We start from the raw sequence: 17,476 nt of genomic DNA, 5'->3' as shown, positions 1-17,476 counted from the left end.
TTGACCCTGCCTGTCTTGACCATGTCCTATAATAAAGCTTTGCAAATGGATCCATACGTCTCACGTCTCGTCAGCCCCGTAACAGAATACTCGGCCGTAAGAGGATCCAGCGGCTTTGCTAGTAGACATTGGCCAGGTATGGACACTGCACTACTGTTGTTAACCCTCGAGCAGGGTCCGAGACCGCTCGAGGAATACATACAAGAGTTTTTAGATCTTGCTTATTTTTCTGATCTGCCGGACTATGCACTAATAGACTTTTTTTGTAAGGGCATTAATCAGCCACTCAAACGACAGTTAATCCGTGAGGGTCCCCGTGCGTCACTCAGTCAATTTATGGACTATGCTTTGCTGTGTGTGGGCTCTTCATTCACTGTGGGTGTTTCGGAGGAACGCAACACCGCACTCACTCGCAAAATGGCGGTAACCACAACACCCCTTCATGTCTCCGCTGTCAAGCCAGAGTCTGCTCACGTCTCCGCTGTCAAGCCAGAGTCTGCTCACGTCTCCGCTGTCAAGCCAGAGTCTGTTCACGTCTCCGCTGTCAAGCCAGAGTCTGCTCACGTCTCCGCTGTCAAGCCAGAGTCTGCTCACGTCATCGCTGTCAAGCCAGTCACACCACGTCTCAGTGCTCCAGCCAGTCACACCACGTCTCAGTGCTCCAGCAAGAGTCACACCACGTCTCAGTGCTCCAGCCAGTCACACCACGTCTCAGTGCTCCAGCCAGAGTTCTCAGTGCTCCAGCCAGAGTCACACCACGCCTCAGTGCTCCAGCCAGAGTCACACCACGCCTCAGTGCTCCAGCCAGAGTCACACCACGCCTCAGTGCTCCAGCCAGAGTCTCTTCACGCCTCCACCGAACTGCCAGAGGCTGTTACCACAGATTCAAGGTCAGTCCTTCGAGTTCTGATATCCAGTGTGATGGACCCACCACTGACGTCGGTGCGAGTAGCTGGCATTCCCAGGGCCTCAACCCTGGCTGTTACAGAGACTATTCACCTGACCTCAGTGCTTCCCGTTATGGCGGTCGCCATTTTGAGTGTGTGGGCTGCACACTGTGCTCCTGAGGCCTCACCTGTCCACGAGTCTGTTCCTGAGGTCTCTCCTGTTCACGAGTCTGCTCCCGTGCCTCCAGAGGTGGCGGCTTCCGCTGCAGAACCTCCCGAAGTGGTGGCACCTACTCCCGAATCCCGAGAATCCAGTTCTCATGTCACGGCCACGGAGGCCGTTCCTGAACTCATGGTCTGCCCTGTCACGGCCATGGAGGCCGTTCCAGACCTCATGGTCTACCCTGTCACGGCCATGGAGGCCGTTCCTGAACTCACGGTCTACCCTGTCACGGAGGCTGTTCCTGAACTCACTGTCTGCCCCGTCACGGCCACGGAGACCGTTCCTGAACTCACTGTCTGCCCCGTCACGGCCACGGAGACCGTTCCTGAACTCACTGTCTGCCCCGTCACGGCCACGGAGACCGTTCCTGAACTCACTGTCTGCCCTGTCATGGTCATGGAGGCCATTCCCAAACTCACTGTCTGCCCTGTCACGGCCATGGAGACCGTTCCTGAACTCTCGCCCTGTCCTGTCACGGCTAAAGAGGCCGTCTGTGAACCCTCGCCCTGTCCTGTCACGGCTAAAGAGGCCGTCTGTGTCTGTGAGCTCTCGCCCTGTCCCGTCATGGCTAAAGAGGCCGTCTGTGAGCTCACGCCCTGTCCCGTCACGGCTAAGGAGGCCGCCTGTGAATCCTTGTCCTGCCCAGTCACGGCTATGGAGGCTGTCTGTGAATCCACATCCTGCCCAGTCACGGCTATGGAGGCTGCCTTTGAATCCTCGTCCTGTCCTGCCACGGCCATTGAGACGTCTACGAACTCTCGACCTGCCCTGTCACGGCCCCTGGGACCATGGGGACTCTCTCTGTGTTGTCTGTCTCTGTTCTCCCTGTGGTGTCTGTCTCTGTTTCCCCCAGATCCCTGATCCTGCCATGGCTTCCTGAGCAATCTGCTCTACCGTGGAGATCCTCTGCCCTGTCTACTCCACACTGGTGGGCTCTGGCTCTGTCTGCTCCACGGTGGTGGTCAGCTGTCTGGCTCTGGGGGTCTCCTGCTCCACCCAGGTGCGCTCTGGTCCCGTCCTGCCCTGCCACGGCTCCTGAGACCATGAAGGCTCTCTCTGTGTTGTCTGTCTCTGCTCTCTCTGTGTTTTCTGTCCTTGTTCTCCCCAGATCCCAGTCTCTGTCATGGGTTCCTGCCCTGTCTGCCTCCTTGTGGTGGTCCTCTGCTCGGGGCTGGTGGTCGCCGGTCTCGCCTGCTCCGCCCTGGTGGGCTCCGGTCCCGTCTGCTCCGCCCTGGTGGGCTCCGGTCCCGTCCGCTCCTCCCTGGCCTCTGGCTCCGCCCTGGTTTCCTGCTCTGCCGGTTCTGCCTCAGTCCCTGGTCTTCCCACTTCCTCGCGGGCCTGGCCCTCCGTCCCTCCCCCTGTTCCGCCTCTGCTTCACCTCCCTCCTGGATTGTTTGGGAGCGTCTGGAAGCCGCTCTTTGGGGGGGGGCTATGTCACGAATCTGGTCCATGCTCTCCCGGTCAACCACCACTAGAGGTCACCCGTTCACCACATTGACTTTTTCACTCACAACACACTGGACTCCATTTCCCACAATTCATTGCACTGACGACACGCACAGCTGTTCACCATTATCTCGCCCACACCTGATTATCATTTCTCAATCACTCACTCACTATTTAAGTCTGGGACTTGCTATTGCTCACTGCCGAGTATTGTTAGCCTGTCTGCACTACAAAGCGTTCTCCGTTCCTAGTTTTCCTCGTGGTTTTCCTGTGTTCTGATTCTTGCCCGTGTTCCTGGATTATTCTTTCTGCCTTGCCCTGTTTGGATATTGTACGCCGATTGTTGACTACGCCTGTTTCCTTGACCACGCTTCTGTCTTGCCCTCTACATACCTGTCTGCTGTTGTTTGACCCTGCCTGTCTTGACCATGTCCTATAATAAAGCTTTGCAAATGGATCCGTACGTCTCACGTCTCGTCAGCCCTGTAACAATATGCAAGTACATTTCATGTAGGCCTCATATATTTTCCTGATGTCATGCAAAAGCATTCCAAGTGGTCCATTTCTGTGATTGTTCCCACGCCAGTAAGTCCACTCAATTACATCCAAGTGGTCTTTCAACATATTTTGTGTGCGGTTTCCTCTTAGTCTCCAAATAGTTGACTTACAAACTCCCCAAAGTCTCTCGAGGTTCTGTGAATGTGCACCTGTAACAGGGTCAACAATTTTCTTTATGGTTGACATAACCCTAACCTAACCCATTCTAAAGATTGCGGTAAGACCGCCATCCATCTGAAATGACTGAGCTTCCCTGGCGAATGTGCTTCTTTATGAGGGGCATGAGATGTCTGGCTGAACGATGATGCACAACTTTAAAAATAGGTCTCCTCCTCTCAACCTTGATGCCTAGCATTCCGAATACCCAGGTGCTCCTGTTGTTGGCTCGTCCTCTGTTGTACTGGAATTGACAAATATACCTGGGAAGACCTTAATTCTTTTAAACAATATCACATTTCTATTATGGAGAAGAATGCTAGTAACTTGACAGTATAGGTTACTAGACACTGTAAAACCCGTATTCAATGTGAATGGCCTTTTACAGCACTTATCAGAATTACAGTTTAAAAAGTCACTCTTTTCAGTTGTTTATTTTCTTAATGCTGTTTGCTCATTGTGTTTCCAGTTCAAACCAATTATTCCACTGAATCATGAAACAAATATTTATTTGACGGACAGTTTTTCCAGTTCTCTGAAACGGATTCAAATTGAATGATTCATTCACGGTTACATTTCTCTAGTTCTTTTCAACCCAGTCATCAGAAATCTGGGACAGTTCAGGAATAATGAAATAATCGAAAGGAATTGTTTCTCATGTCAGTCTCAGCACCCATGAATGAACATACAGCTGGATTTAACAATATTTTATTTAAAACAAATGCATATTAAATAAGAATTATATTAAACTACCAAACTCCTCCTACTGTATATACACGGTAGAGGTTTCAGGCTAAAATATCAGGCATTTGTGTATAACATTTGAAAATTTTACAAGTTCGGTTCAGGTAAGAAGCGATTTGGGTCAGATGGTCCGGTACATACTTTACGACCCGAGAAAACCTATGATGTGTTTTTATACAATGTAAAAACTGCTCACCTATAGATGAAATGCATCCATGTTTGAAGTGAAATATGACAGTTCTCAAGCATGGAGCCATGTCGGATGGACTTCACAAATGATTTTCCTTTGTGACTTGAATCTCTGCATATCCTGAAAATTAAGAATGAATAAAAACAGCTGTGTGATTTGTATTGTGCCTTTAATTTATACGGTTTTCTACTATTTTGCCAACGGTAATATTGTGCAATTTATGATTACAAAGCATAATAATAGAACCAACCAATGGATTCAGTTGTAGCTGAAAGGTTAGGGTAAGGGATATATGATATTGTCACGTTGCTGTCAGACGCAAACCTCACATCCCCCCCTCCCAAAAAAAAGTTTATTATTAAACATTGTGTTGTCAAAGTTTATATTGTGGCTTTTTTTCCCCCGTCATTGGAATGGCCAAATCTGAAGCAGTAAATGCATTGCATTGCATTTTCATCAACTTGCAGGTTTTAAAGTTTACTGTGGCTATGGACACTAAGTTTTTGTGTCATTTGGACATAATTTCATGTTATTATAGATTAAAGAACTACTTTATTCCCCATTGCATAACATGCTTAAACTGTGTGAGGCACTTCACGGTAGAGGTTCTCAAAGTGTGGTACGAGTGCCACTAGTGGTACTCAGAGGAATCACTAAATTAAATGTAAATTAAAGTGCCCCTATTATGGATTTTTGAAAATGAGCTTTCATGCAGTGTGTAACACAGCTCTGAATGTAAATATCCTACAAGGTTTTAAATCTGAACGTGCACTGTGTATAAATTATTGTCTCTCAAAAGAAAGAGTTGACTCTGAATCATTGAAACAAGTTGTTTTTAAAATGAATCCCAAGCCGTTCCATGTTGAGGTCAACATGAAACATTAGCATATTGCCCGCCCACTTGTTGCTCGCGCAGACCTGGGAAAACTTGATTTTCGCTTTGGTCTGATTGAAAATGCAAATTCTTTCTTTGCCACAAGGTGCCGCTTTTGGAGTGTTAAAAGTTCACAAACACTGCTTTAAATGAAATCGACCGATCAAAGGAGGGGTTTGGAAAAATTTATCGTTGAACGAATCGTTTGGTAGTTGTTAAGCAAATAAGGTAAAATTAAATGCATATTATAAGACAAAGAAAGTGTTTTTTGACCTTGCATGCATGTCAACTTGTTGTTGGGGACTCCCAAAACCAAAATATGAACCTTTCATAACTCATGATATGGCGGGGCACTTTAATGTTAAAACTCAATACGTTTTAATTTAAAAATTTGAGTAAAGTTTTTCTTTTTTTTCTTTCTTATTTTTACATTTAAGTACAGTACAGTTTTTATTTAACTTTTAGGTACAACACATTTTAATTTATCATTAAGTTTTTTATTTACCTGTTTGTAAGCACTGTGCAGTGTTAATGTTCAAACTGTGTATTTACAATATTAAAGTAGCTGACAACAATAAATATTCTTATTAGGAATAAAACTGCCTCATTTTTTATCTGTGCCAACCTGTAGCTGAATAATTAGGCCTGCTACGCTACTGTATTTTAATGTTGGCCAGTATGGTGGTATTTGGAGAGCCAAATATTTTCTGAAGGTGTACTTGTTATAAAAGTATAAGAACCACTGTGGTAGAGACTGTAAGGTTTGACAGTTTGAAGAGCTGAAAATGTGGAGATATGAGGTTTCAGTCCAACAGCCATGATATGCACAAAATTAATACATGTGGTTGTTATACTCACCATATTGGCTCATTGGGTAGTTTCAACCTGATGAGAGCCGGGGCATTTTATTGATTTTCGAATTAGGCCTTCTTTCATTAACCACCTGCTGAACTTACGGATTTCCTTGGAGCACTGTCTAAAAAGAATTTGGCCCAAAAACTCGTAATGTGACACCATATTTACCCATTTCTTGATTCAAAGCTACCTATTTCCCATAATATTACATCATGTCCCATCTGCATCAGCGATTAAATGAAAAAGGCGGAAACTCTCCTCTGTTGGACGGTGTCAGTCAGCGTCGCGGTGCTTTACCGTCACCTACATTGTCGGAGTGGGAACAAGAATTTTCTGCTGTGAACACGTGCCCTGACTTCCGCATTTGCTTTGGCGATTGAAGGGTGAAGAAGCTAAGAAGGAGTGAACATTTTTGCACCTAAAATGGTAAGTTAAGTGCTAACCAAGCACTGCCCTTGGAATTCTTACCAGGGCTGTGTTGTTTGATGAGATATATATGTCAAAGTGTGTGATATTGACAAAATTATATCTCAATATTTTTTTGGGTAATTGCTCACAAATTGTCTTTTTTTAAGGGTCAGTGTCCAAAGTGTAATTCCTTGAAGCCAAGATCGAATGGCAAGAAAAAATTATGCAATTTCTTACGTGAGCAAATCCTTGTGTTTGCAAACTTCATTGTATTGAAAGCTGTGACTTTTCTCTTCATAACAAGCTGATAATTGCCATATCTGTCCACTATTTAATTAAAGCTCAACCAAAAGCAGTTAATTTGGAAGAGGGTGATGAGAATTCAGGTGATACGGACGATGATGACATTCCTCCATCATCGCCAAATATCAGCGAGTCATTTGTTCGGTTCTGTTCTGCTACAAGTGTGAACTGTTGAAAATGTGAGTTAAGCTACAAAACAAGGCTATATTGTGCTGTGTGTGTTTTATGTTTAGGATCATTTAATGCACACTAAAATGTTCTATTATAAAGTTTTATACACAGTTTTATACAGACTGCAGTACATTTCTTTATAGCCTTAGTAGATTAGCTACTAGTTCATATGGTATGGTTGAGTATTGGTACTGTGTTGTTCATTGTATGGCACAATTATATACATGTTTAGATTAAAGGAGAAGTTTCTACTTGTGCTGTCTTTGGTCTGTTATTGAATAGAAATATAACCTGTGAACCCTAGTAGACATCGGTCACTTTGACACTGCCGGCATCTTCCATATTGTTCCCCACGTTTCAGTGAACCAAGATTACATGCGTAACCAGAGACCTTTTTTAAGGTGCAAACTTAAGACTAAGGTTCGTTAATTGTAGTAGTTGTGTGCTGTAATGGAGGCAGCTTTAGAATAGGGAACTGTCATGATTTTGCCACTATTTTCTGTTAAACTCTTATTTTGTCAACCAGCACCCAGCTTCTTGTTCCTGATCTCTTAATTCCTTTTTAATTATCCTCATTGGTTTCACCTGTCTCACTAACTATATAAGTCAGTCTCACTCTTACCCCTCTGCCAGATTGTCTCATCATTTCATTGGTGAACATTCCAGTCTGTTCCTGACTCTGATTCCTGAAGCCTGTGTGAACTCGATCCTGTCTTCAATCTGATTTTTTCTCTCTGCCTGAACCCCCATCAAGAGTCAGTAAGTTTGACTCTTTTTATCTGCTGCTCTGGAAGCTGGATTGTCAGTTCATTTTTGCATCAGGATTGTGGATTGTGGAATTATTGTTTTGGATTTGGGACTAGAAAAGAATAGAGGAAGTTGGATCGTGTTGTTTTCAGTCCTGTTTGTTCTTTACTCTTCTACTACTCTTCAGAACATCTTCCAGAATCCTTTGATAGACTTTACTGTGTGGAGAGGTGGACTATGCCTCTGTCTGTCACGTGGTAGACTGGGGTTCAATTCCCAAGCCAGTCACCCCATCTACCTCAAGAGACCATCTAAAACCTGATCAAGGTGATACCAGTAAGCCAGTTCTCACAGTTCCTGCTTGGAAGCGCTCAACTAGCTTGTGATCCTCCAGATCATCTACTCCCAACACTATCTATTGTTCACCTCACTGTTGCCACCCCCTGGCCTGAAGAATACTTGCAAGCATCCTGAGAACTGAAACATTAAGGAAACTGAAAATAAACTCTAAAACTTATCCATTTGTGTTTGTCTGTATTTCTGGGTCCACTATAAATTCTCTGACAGGGAACGGTTATGGGTTAGTAAGTGGCCAACTACTAGTGAATTAGTAATGAGCAAGACCTCACTTTATAATGAGTAACATATTCAGACTTAATTTAACACTTAATAAAGACACAATTAACACTTGTAGTTATGCGTGTTGTTACATAAGAATAAACTATATTTATTAAGTGTTATTAAGAGTGAATGACTATTCTTCTGCTACTACCAGCTTATGAGGCCCCATAATAAGCAAAGCATATTAAGATCATAATTCTCATTCAACAACTGCCTTATTCACTCCCAATAAGCAGTAACTATGAGTTTATTAAAGAAAAAATATTAATGGTCTGTTTGGCGTAGAATATGGACGTGCAGAATAAGGCATTAATATGTGCTTTATAAGTACTAATAAGCAGCTAATATGCTAGTAATAAGCAAATAGTTAGTGAATGTGTACCTTAATTTAAAGTGTTACCAAAAATAATAATCCCTAATAATGTTTTAGCAGAAGTTTAAGCTGTTTAGTTGCCAGCAGTGCCGTTTTACAGATATAAAACACAAACTTCCCAGCCATTTCTGCACAAAATATCTTTGATGCCTTTTTTTTACACATTTAATTTCCTGAAAAAAGAATATGTTGTTCTTTACTTGTGCATTTACATGTAGCTATCACTGCACATTTGAAAGCCAGTCATCTGAACTGACTACTACAATCCACAGTAGGGATTAAACAATTGGGATGATTCTGTCCAAGATGACATAAAGTCCAAGATGGCTGACTAAGTCGCATGGGAGTGTTGTCTGACTTCATTTATTCCCTGTGATTCATTTGTGACTGAAGACTTCAGATTATTTCTACTAATTGCTGAATAAAAGCGAAAAGCAAAAATCATTTTTTGACCGCTTTTGTGGTTTTATGAGGATTTGGATTACCGTACCTGGATGGACCATGGAAGCTATCGGAGCTGCTTGTGGAAGTGCTGTGTAGCCTTCTATGTGAAGGAAAGTGCTTCTTTTTGTCTTTGGTGGGGTTTTAGGTCTTGTTTTTGTTTTGGACCCTACCAGTCTTGATTTTATTAATTTATTGTTTCCATAGCACCGTTTTACTGTGTCGATCTTCCTGTTTTCATCTGACGTCAAGTGCTGCTTTCATCAGTCCCAGCCTCCCAGGAGGGCGAATAACTGGACTGGATTTCAAACGAAGCGGATTTCACTATTGCACTCGCCTATTTACTATGGAGGGTATTTTCGGAACATTTGGAGAAAAAAACTAAGGGATCGACTCGAGTGCTGTGTTTTTTCTTCTTTTTTTTTGTGGTGCCGTGTCTATCTAACCATTTTAATAATGAAGGTGATTTTCTCGGGCATGACAATCCCCATTTGACTGCACTCTTGATCACAGCGCATCGAGGAACTGGCTTTGCACTAGAGGTACCATGTGTCAGACTGTCTTTTATGTTCCAGTCCTGTTTTTACATCATACACTTGGTCCGTTTGTCTAGTATTATGGCTCTCCAAAATAATTTTACAATCGTCATAAATGCCCATTGGAATTTTTAAATAGTAGAGACAATTTCTAATGATTATAATATGAAAACATTTAGGCAAAGGTGCTTGATTGTTTTATTACTTTTGATTTCGGGAAACGTTGAATCTAATCCAGGCCCAGTTTCTGCCTCTGCTCCAAGCTTTGAAACACCTGCGGATTTTAAATCAAGGTTCGGACTTGGTTTTATTCATTTAAATGTTCGGAGTTTAATCACTAAGATGGATATGGTTCGTATTTGGGCACAGTCAACTGATGCGGATGTGATTGTCCTGACTGAAACTTGGCTGAACAAATCTGTTTTAGACAAGGATATTTGTATTAATGGTTATAATGTATATAGGATTGACCGGCTAAAAAGGGGTGGGGGGGGGGGGGGGGGGGGGGGGGTAGCAATTTTTATAAAAAATAGGTTTCATGTTAAAATGTCTTTTTCTAAATCGGTGAGTAAACAGTTTGAATTTTTAGCTCTTGATCTTGAGGTTTCGAATCATCTCAGCATAACGGTTGTTGGCTGCTATAGGACTCCATCTGCTGATAGCAGTGCTCTTCCTTCTTTATTCCAGCTTTTTTCAGATCTTGATGCTAAAGAATTAGTAGTTCTTGGTGACTTAAATTGGAATTGGTTGCACTCACCAACTGATGTATTTAAAAACTACTGTGATACATTAAATCTTTTTCAGATTGTTGATAGTCCTACTAGACCGAATTTAAAATGTCCAGAAAAATCATCTTTAATTGATTTAATTTTAACAAATGTTCCGCACAAGTACTCAACTGCATCTGTATTTGTGAATGACATCAATGACCACTGTGTCATCGCAACGGTTAGAAATACAAAAATTCCAAAATTCAAACCACGCGTTATAACAAAACATGATATGAAACATTTTTTCACATGATTTGAATATCTTGGAGTGGGAACAAATTAATTTAATTCCTGACCTTGAAATAGCTTGGGAATTCTTTTATAATATTTTTTCTGGTCTAGTTGATAAACATGCTGCCCTTAAAAGCTACAGGCTGAAGGGCAGGGACAATGCATGGTTTTCTCCTCTTTTATCAAATATGCTTCATGAGCGCAACTTGGCATGGGCGAAAACTGATTTACATTCAGATTGGCTAGATTTTAGACGACTACGTAATGCATGCACGGTTGCAGTCAGAAAAGCTAAAGCTGAGCACTTGCTTATACAAACTTCTAATAATTTAAATAATTCATCAAAATTTTGGAAAATTGTTAAATCATTAACTGAAAATAATAAAGTTATAGAACTTCCTTCATGTATTATGAAAGGCTCCCACGCAGTCATTGATAAAGAAAAAATGCTTAATTGTTTCAATGAACATTTTATAGCCTCTTTTCGTTTGATTCAATTTATGGCGCTCATGCAAACTCTTTAATTGTTCAGTCAGAGAATTGTATGTCTAGTCAGGCATTCAGTTTTTCACCAGTTGCAATTTCTGAGGTATGCAAAGCTCTTAAATCTTTAGATGTTTCAAAATCAGCAGGTCCTGATAAATTGGAACCTTATTTTTTAAAGTTAGCCGCTGATTTTATTGCCCCTCCTTTGACTTATATTTTTAATCTTTCTCTTGTTTTAAATGAAACTCCATCTATATGGAAATCAGCTTTTGTTCTTCCCCTGTTTAAAAGTGGAGCTCCTACACAGCTAAATAACTATCGGCCCATTTCAAAGTTGTCTGTGCTTGCCAAAATCCTTGAATCATTTGTTAATAATCAACTAAAGGACTTTTTTTCTGTTAATAATATCCTGTCTGATTTTCAATCTGGTTTTAGTAAACAACATAGTACTACTACTGCAGCCTTAAAAGTACTAAATGATTTTATTGAATCAGTTGACAACAAGAAACACTGTGCAGCTTTATTCATTGATCTGTCCAAAGCATTTGATACTGTTGATCATACTTTGTTGATACAACGTCTTGTCAGTATCGGATTATCTGAAGATGCTATTGGTTGGTTTATTAATTATCTCTCTAATAGAACTCAGTGTATACCGGCAGATGGTTTTATTTCTAGTTCATTTAATATAACTAAAGGTGTGCCACAGGGGTCGGTCCTAGGGCCGCTTCTATTTACTATATATATTAATAATATTGATCAAAATGTTAATAATACACATTTTCATTATTATGCTGATGACACAGTAATATATAGTTCAGCGTCCACACCTAATCTGGCTCTTTCACAGTTACAGTTTGCTTTTAATATTGTTCAGCGAAACTTATTCGATCTAAAACTAGTTTTAAATGCAGATAAAACAAAATGTATGTTGTTTTCTAAATCAAAATCAATTCCTCATAATCCTCCTTCTATTATAACTTCTCAAGGTTTGGAGATTGAATTTGTGTCTCAGTATAAGTATCTTGGGTTTTTAATTGATGATGCTCTTTCCTTTGGCCCCCATGTCCAGCAATTGGTGAGAAAATTGAAAGTGACCTTGAGCTTCTATTTCAGAATTAAATCCTGCCTTTCCTTTGAGGCAAAAAAGAAGCTTGTTGCTGCCACTTTTATGTCTGTATTGGACTATGGTGATGTTATATATATGCATGCATCTTCTCAGAATTTACATACTATAGACACTGTTTATCATGGTGCACTGAGGTTTATAACAAATCTTAAGACCTTTACTCATCATTGTGAGTTGTATGCCCGGGTTGGATGGTCTGCTTTGTCCATCCGTAGGTTAAAACACTGGCACGTTTTTAACTACAAATCTATCCTGGGTTTACTTCCCCTCATATCTTAATACTTATATCTGTAAAAAATCTGTTTGCAATTATAGCCTTCGGTTCCAGGAATTTTTCTTATTGTCTGTTCCAGTGGTACGTACTGAACTGGGAAAAAAGTCTTTTAAATTTGCTGCTCCCTTTGCTTGGAATAATTAGCAAATTAAATTAAAGCTTAAGGAGCTGGTGTCACTAGATATTTTTAAAGGGTTTTTAAATAACTTGGAGACAGAAACATTGGGCTGTAGATGTTTTGACTAGTTGTGTATTGATATGCTTGTTTGTGTGCATGTGTGTAATTTATGGATGTTACTTGATGTTTTGTATGTTATGTTAACTCCCCGTGAGCTGTGTTACTGTTAATCTTGGCCAGGATGCTCTTGTAAAAGATATTTTTAATCTCAATGTGTTTTTCCTGGTAAAATAAAGGTTATGATAATAATAAACAGATCAATTCCGTGTTTACTGCAAAAACGTGCTTGTACTGCCTCTATTCTTTCACTGAATCCTTGACATAGACTTGTAGATTTGAACGATTTGAGAGAAATCATGAAAATCACAGGAGCACCAGATTTCATCACGAAGCTACTAAGCCAAGATGTGAGCGTATTACAGAAGAATGAATTGCATACACACACGTGCAGACATGCATTTGCACAACTGATGCATGCGTGTTTTCTTCATCCACCCAAACAGGCCAAAAACCACATCAGAGGTCTACCTAAAGTACCAAAGAAAGACTTAAACACTATTTTCTTTAAAGCCAGTTCAGAAGGTAAGCCATTCACAGTTTTTTGGGGTTTTTTTCCAGCGGTGAACGCTCTGGAGCGGATGCTCGTTCTGCATCCAGACAAACGTGTCAGCGCTACAGAGACGCTTGAACTCCTGCTGTTCACAGAAAACCAGAGGAAGAGACGGAGACCCTGCCTTAAGATCACTCTATGGACAACACAGAAATGCCTCTCAATCAATGGAAACGTATGAAATAACATCTTTATAATTCAATTATACACTAAAAGGATTGCTAGGATTTTCTTGAGTGAGATTGCATAACTCATCTTACATAAGGTTTGTTTTAAAAATCAAGCACCCAGTACAAAAATTGTAACCGTAACATGCTTAACTGTTTATTGCTAAAGGTGCACATGTGTTATTTTCCCATAGATCATACAGATCAAAAATTCCCTAATAAAGGCTAAAAATTAAACAGCAAAAATAAATAAAAATAAAATAAAATAAAAAAACAACACAACTAAGCAGGTCACTTTGTCTGACATCCTCAAGAAAAGTGCAGAAAGTAAGAGTGTGTTTATAAAAAAAGGCATCAAAGATATTTTGTGCATAAATGGCTGGGAAGTTTGTGTTTTATATCTGTAAAACGACACTGCTGGCAACTAAACTCCAATTTTAAACAGCTTAAACGTCTGCTAAAAAATTATTAGGGATGATTATTTTTTTAGCACAGCATGTGTATTTATAAAAAATAACCTTGTTGTATGAAATCAGTCCCACCTGTTCAAACATGATTAGATCCCACGTGTTAAATAACATACTGACCTTACATAACATGTGACCAAAAGGTCTTTATAAAAAGCATACCTTTCTCTCAAGTTTCTCACAACAACGCCATGGGGAGAGCTGCTTTGTTAATCCTGCTGACGGGTCTCTTGGCCAGTGGACAAGGTGAGAAACTTTATGAAAAACTGTTTTTACAAACTGATGGCTTTCCTGTAGCTTAAATAGTAGAACATGGCGCTAGCAACGCCAAGGTCATGGGTTCGATTCCCAGGGAAAGCAAGAGCTGATCAAATGTAAAAACTGTAACTTGAATGCAATGTAAGTCGCTTTGGATAAAAGCGTCTGTTAAATGCATAAATGTAAATGTAAATGATGGAAATGCTTGTCAAGTTCTTAAGTGTTCGGTCTGAATAAAATCCCACAGAGTTACGCTGGGAAAACGGCTATGACGAGCCTCTAGATTTTGACTGCCCTGCAGGACAGTCCATATCCTACATAAAGAGGTGAGTAAAAAGCTGACTGTACTTCTGTATAGATACTGTTAAAATGTTCTACTAAAGTAAAAGTCAAAACATCATGGGTCAATGTGGTCTACAAAAACGTGGATCAGTGGATGTAGTTTACACTAAGATGGAAGTTATTGGCCATAAAATATGCTTGGTTATTTGTAACCCCAGAAAAGTGGAGTCAATATTCCATTTCAAAGGAATTGAACATTCTCAAAAATAATACTACAGTAACGAAACAGAACATATAATGAGAACATCAAGCTGATAATTCAGTTGCCTCTTACTGTTTCCTTGCCTAATGAACAAACCAAGCCAACATGATAATACTCGTGAGGACCGGATGTGGGAGTTCGGCTGTAAAAACACCTTTGATACTGGCAGAGAGTGTTTCTTGTCACCTTACGTCAATGATTTTGACCAAGCGTTCACCTATGAGTGTCCACCACACCACATCATCACAGGAATGGCCAGCTACCACGGCAATAGGCAGGAGGACAGGCGGTGAGCTCTGATTTTGGACGGATTTTGATGTTTTGTGTGAGTTCACCTGAGCTAATGTCAATTATACTCTTTTTTCCACACAGCTGGCAGTATTACTGCTGTAGAGGTAAGGGCTACTGTACTAATAACTGCCAGTGGACGACTTACGTGAACTGGTTTGATGAGGCCTTCCACTGGAGCGTACCAAACCAAAGCTACCTGGTGGGTGCTGAAAGCTACCATGCAAATAGACAAGAGTAAGTAAAGTAGGAAATTTGTAATATTTTCAGATCTTTTCTCTCTTGAATATTTTGAGTTGAAGGTTTTCGGTAGAAAGTAAAAAGGTGACGCAAATGTGATACAGGAATCCCTTTTCAACGCTAACACGATATCTTTTTTAATGTTTTCAGAGACAGGCGCTGGAAGTACAAGTATTGTGCTAAAGTACAATGCTGAGATTCTCAAATGCAAATCATCTCAAATCTGAAATAAACACAAGATGGAACAGTAACGTCATCATTATTGACCCAAGAATTCATGAGTGTCATGAAGTACTGAAGCCATTAGTGGAAACAAAATCAGTACTTTTGCAATTATCAATAAAATTTCCAGATGCTAATATTTTGACTAATAATAATAATTTCCATTTCATAAAATAATAGCGTTTGAACCGTATTTAGCATATGATTACTTTTTATGGAACAGACTCTGAGACAACTCTGAATTTTCTACAAATAAACAAATATTATACTGTAAGGTTATTACATATAATATTAATACGTAATTTAAACAAATAGTTTAATTTAGCTCAAAGGGAATCATTTATGATTTTATAGGGATTTGAACAGAATCAGTGTTACGGCGATTCACTGAACGAGCCGTATAACAAACTCTGTACTGGATATTAAAATCCAAAATATAGTGAAAACACTATTAAATAGCACAGTAACGAAATCGACAGATTAAGGCATTAACTTGTGAGCAGAAAACACAAGATACTTCTCTTTTAAAATATAAATCAGATTTTATTTATATAAACCTAAGACATAAACTAATCTAACACACGAACACAAGCATTCACACGTTGCAGAAAGAGAGAAAGTGAGGAAAGAATGAGTTTAAGAGAATGGAAATGTGAAATCCCAAGTTCACAGCAATATGTGCTATTGCATAGACCTGAACAACCATCAATCACTTATTTAACCCTCGCTTTGAGTTTCTCAATGAGGCTAAAATTTACATTAAAGTCACCAATTAGAACCTGTTAGAATCTGGAGGTGTGTTGCTTGCTTTGCCTGTGTAACGGAGTTGTGTCCTCGTTGCAGACAGGGGGGGTTCCCCGAAGTGTCTGATTGGCTGGAAGTTCAGTAGTCTTTGAAGTGACGTCTTTGGGCGTTGGCTGAGGATGCGGAGTTCTTTCTGGTTGAAGTTTGAAACGGGTCGGAGCTGGACTTTAGCAAACTTACATTAGAACACGAAACTCCACGGAAAGAAAATAAACTAAAGTAAAAGAATAAAAAAAAAGATGTAACGAGACTAAGTTGTTTTCCTTCTCATTATGGCACATGAGGCCAGAGCATGCTCAAAGGGCAGCACGCGGTGAGAGGGACAAGGGTACGAGAGTCAGAGAGCAGGCGTAAAAGTAAGAGAGAGTGTATTTTACGATGTCCTGAGGTTTTAAACTCAGCTTCTGGACCGTCCCATCTGGACGGTCCTGACCAATTAGAAACTGTCCTTGCTTAGCTAGGGTGTGTTCTTCACATCATAAATCAGCTTGTTATCAGTCACATGGTCCAAACTCTACAGGCCTTGGCAAAGCATACCTTTCTGAACATGATTTCATAATAAGACTATGATGCACTTGACAAAGAACTGATTGGAAGAAACATTCACATCATGGATTTTCAAGCTCATACATACTAAATATGCAATATTTATCTTTAAGGCTCGAGCTATTCAATAATGATTAAAAAGACATACATATTATTTGATTAAAACATGATATGTGGGTACAACATAAAAATGTCCTTTTAGGATGATTTTATGTGCATATGGAGAAGAAAGTTTTTGTATAGTTCTAAGGAGAACGAATGCATGTTCTTTAGAGAAGGAATGTTGGTTTGGACGGTCTTTTATGTGTGGAGACACGCCCGAAAGAGTCTGTAGCTAATGATTTTCTATCACAGGTTTACGTGTGAACATCAGTCTTGATTACTTGCAACAAATTTGACAGTCTCCTTCTTGAATTGGAATTATCAATAAGTGTTTCTTTTTCTTCAGTGTTGCAAGTTGTTTGGTGACAGAGGCTTGCTAGTTGGGATTTGCTTGCTTCCAACTAGATTTATGACGTCCTGTTCCTTAAGGCCTCTCTGCATTCCAGCTCCTCAGGTTTCAGTGTCCTAATGCATCTTAAAATGGTCTGATTCAGTCTCTGATATCCTACAATACCAATAATAACAACATCTATGAAAGGTTAACATTAGTGCTAATGTAGTGATAAATAACTAATCACACATGTTTTATGTAATTAATTGTAATTAATTGCTTATTAATATATTTAT

At 40.2% G+C, this 17,476-nt stretch overlaps 1 protein-coding gene across 1 annotated transcript; it reads left to right on the top strand.

The window, feature by feature from the left end:
• Nucleotides 1–14,036: 14,036 nt before the first annotated feature.
• Nucleotides 14,037–15,412, top strand: LOC306854912 (hemagglutinin/amebocyte aggregation factor-like; the record flags this gene model as incomplete). The annotated part of the gene is made up of 5 exons (XM_079393226.1): nucleotides 14,037–14,091; nucleotides 14,351–14,429; nucleotides 14,748–14,936; nucleotides 15,020–15,172; nucleotides 15,326–15,412. The coding sequence occupies 5 exons, from the start codon at nucleotides 14,037–14,039 to the stop codon at nucleotides 15,369–15,371; spliced, it is 522 nt and encodes a 173-aa protein (XP_079249352.1). The 3' UTR covers nucleotides 15,372–15,412.
• Nucleotides 15,413–17,476: the final 2,064 nt, after the last annotated feature.

This window comes from Barbus barbus (assembly GCF_936440315.1).
Source record: "Barbus barbus genome assembly, chromosome: 3".
Classification (NCBI taxonomy): Eukaryota; Metazoa; Chordata; class Actinopteri; order Cypriniformes; family Cyprinidae; genus Barbus; species Barbus barbus.
The sequence above is the reverse complement of the archived record's forward strand: the minus strand, read 5'-3'. Positions and strand labels throughout refer to the sequence as shown.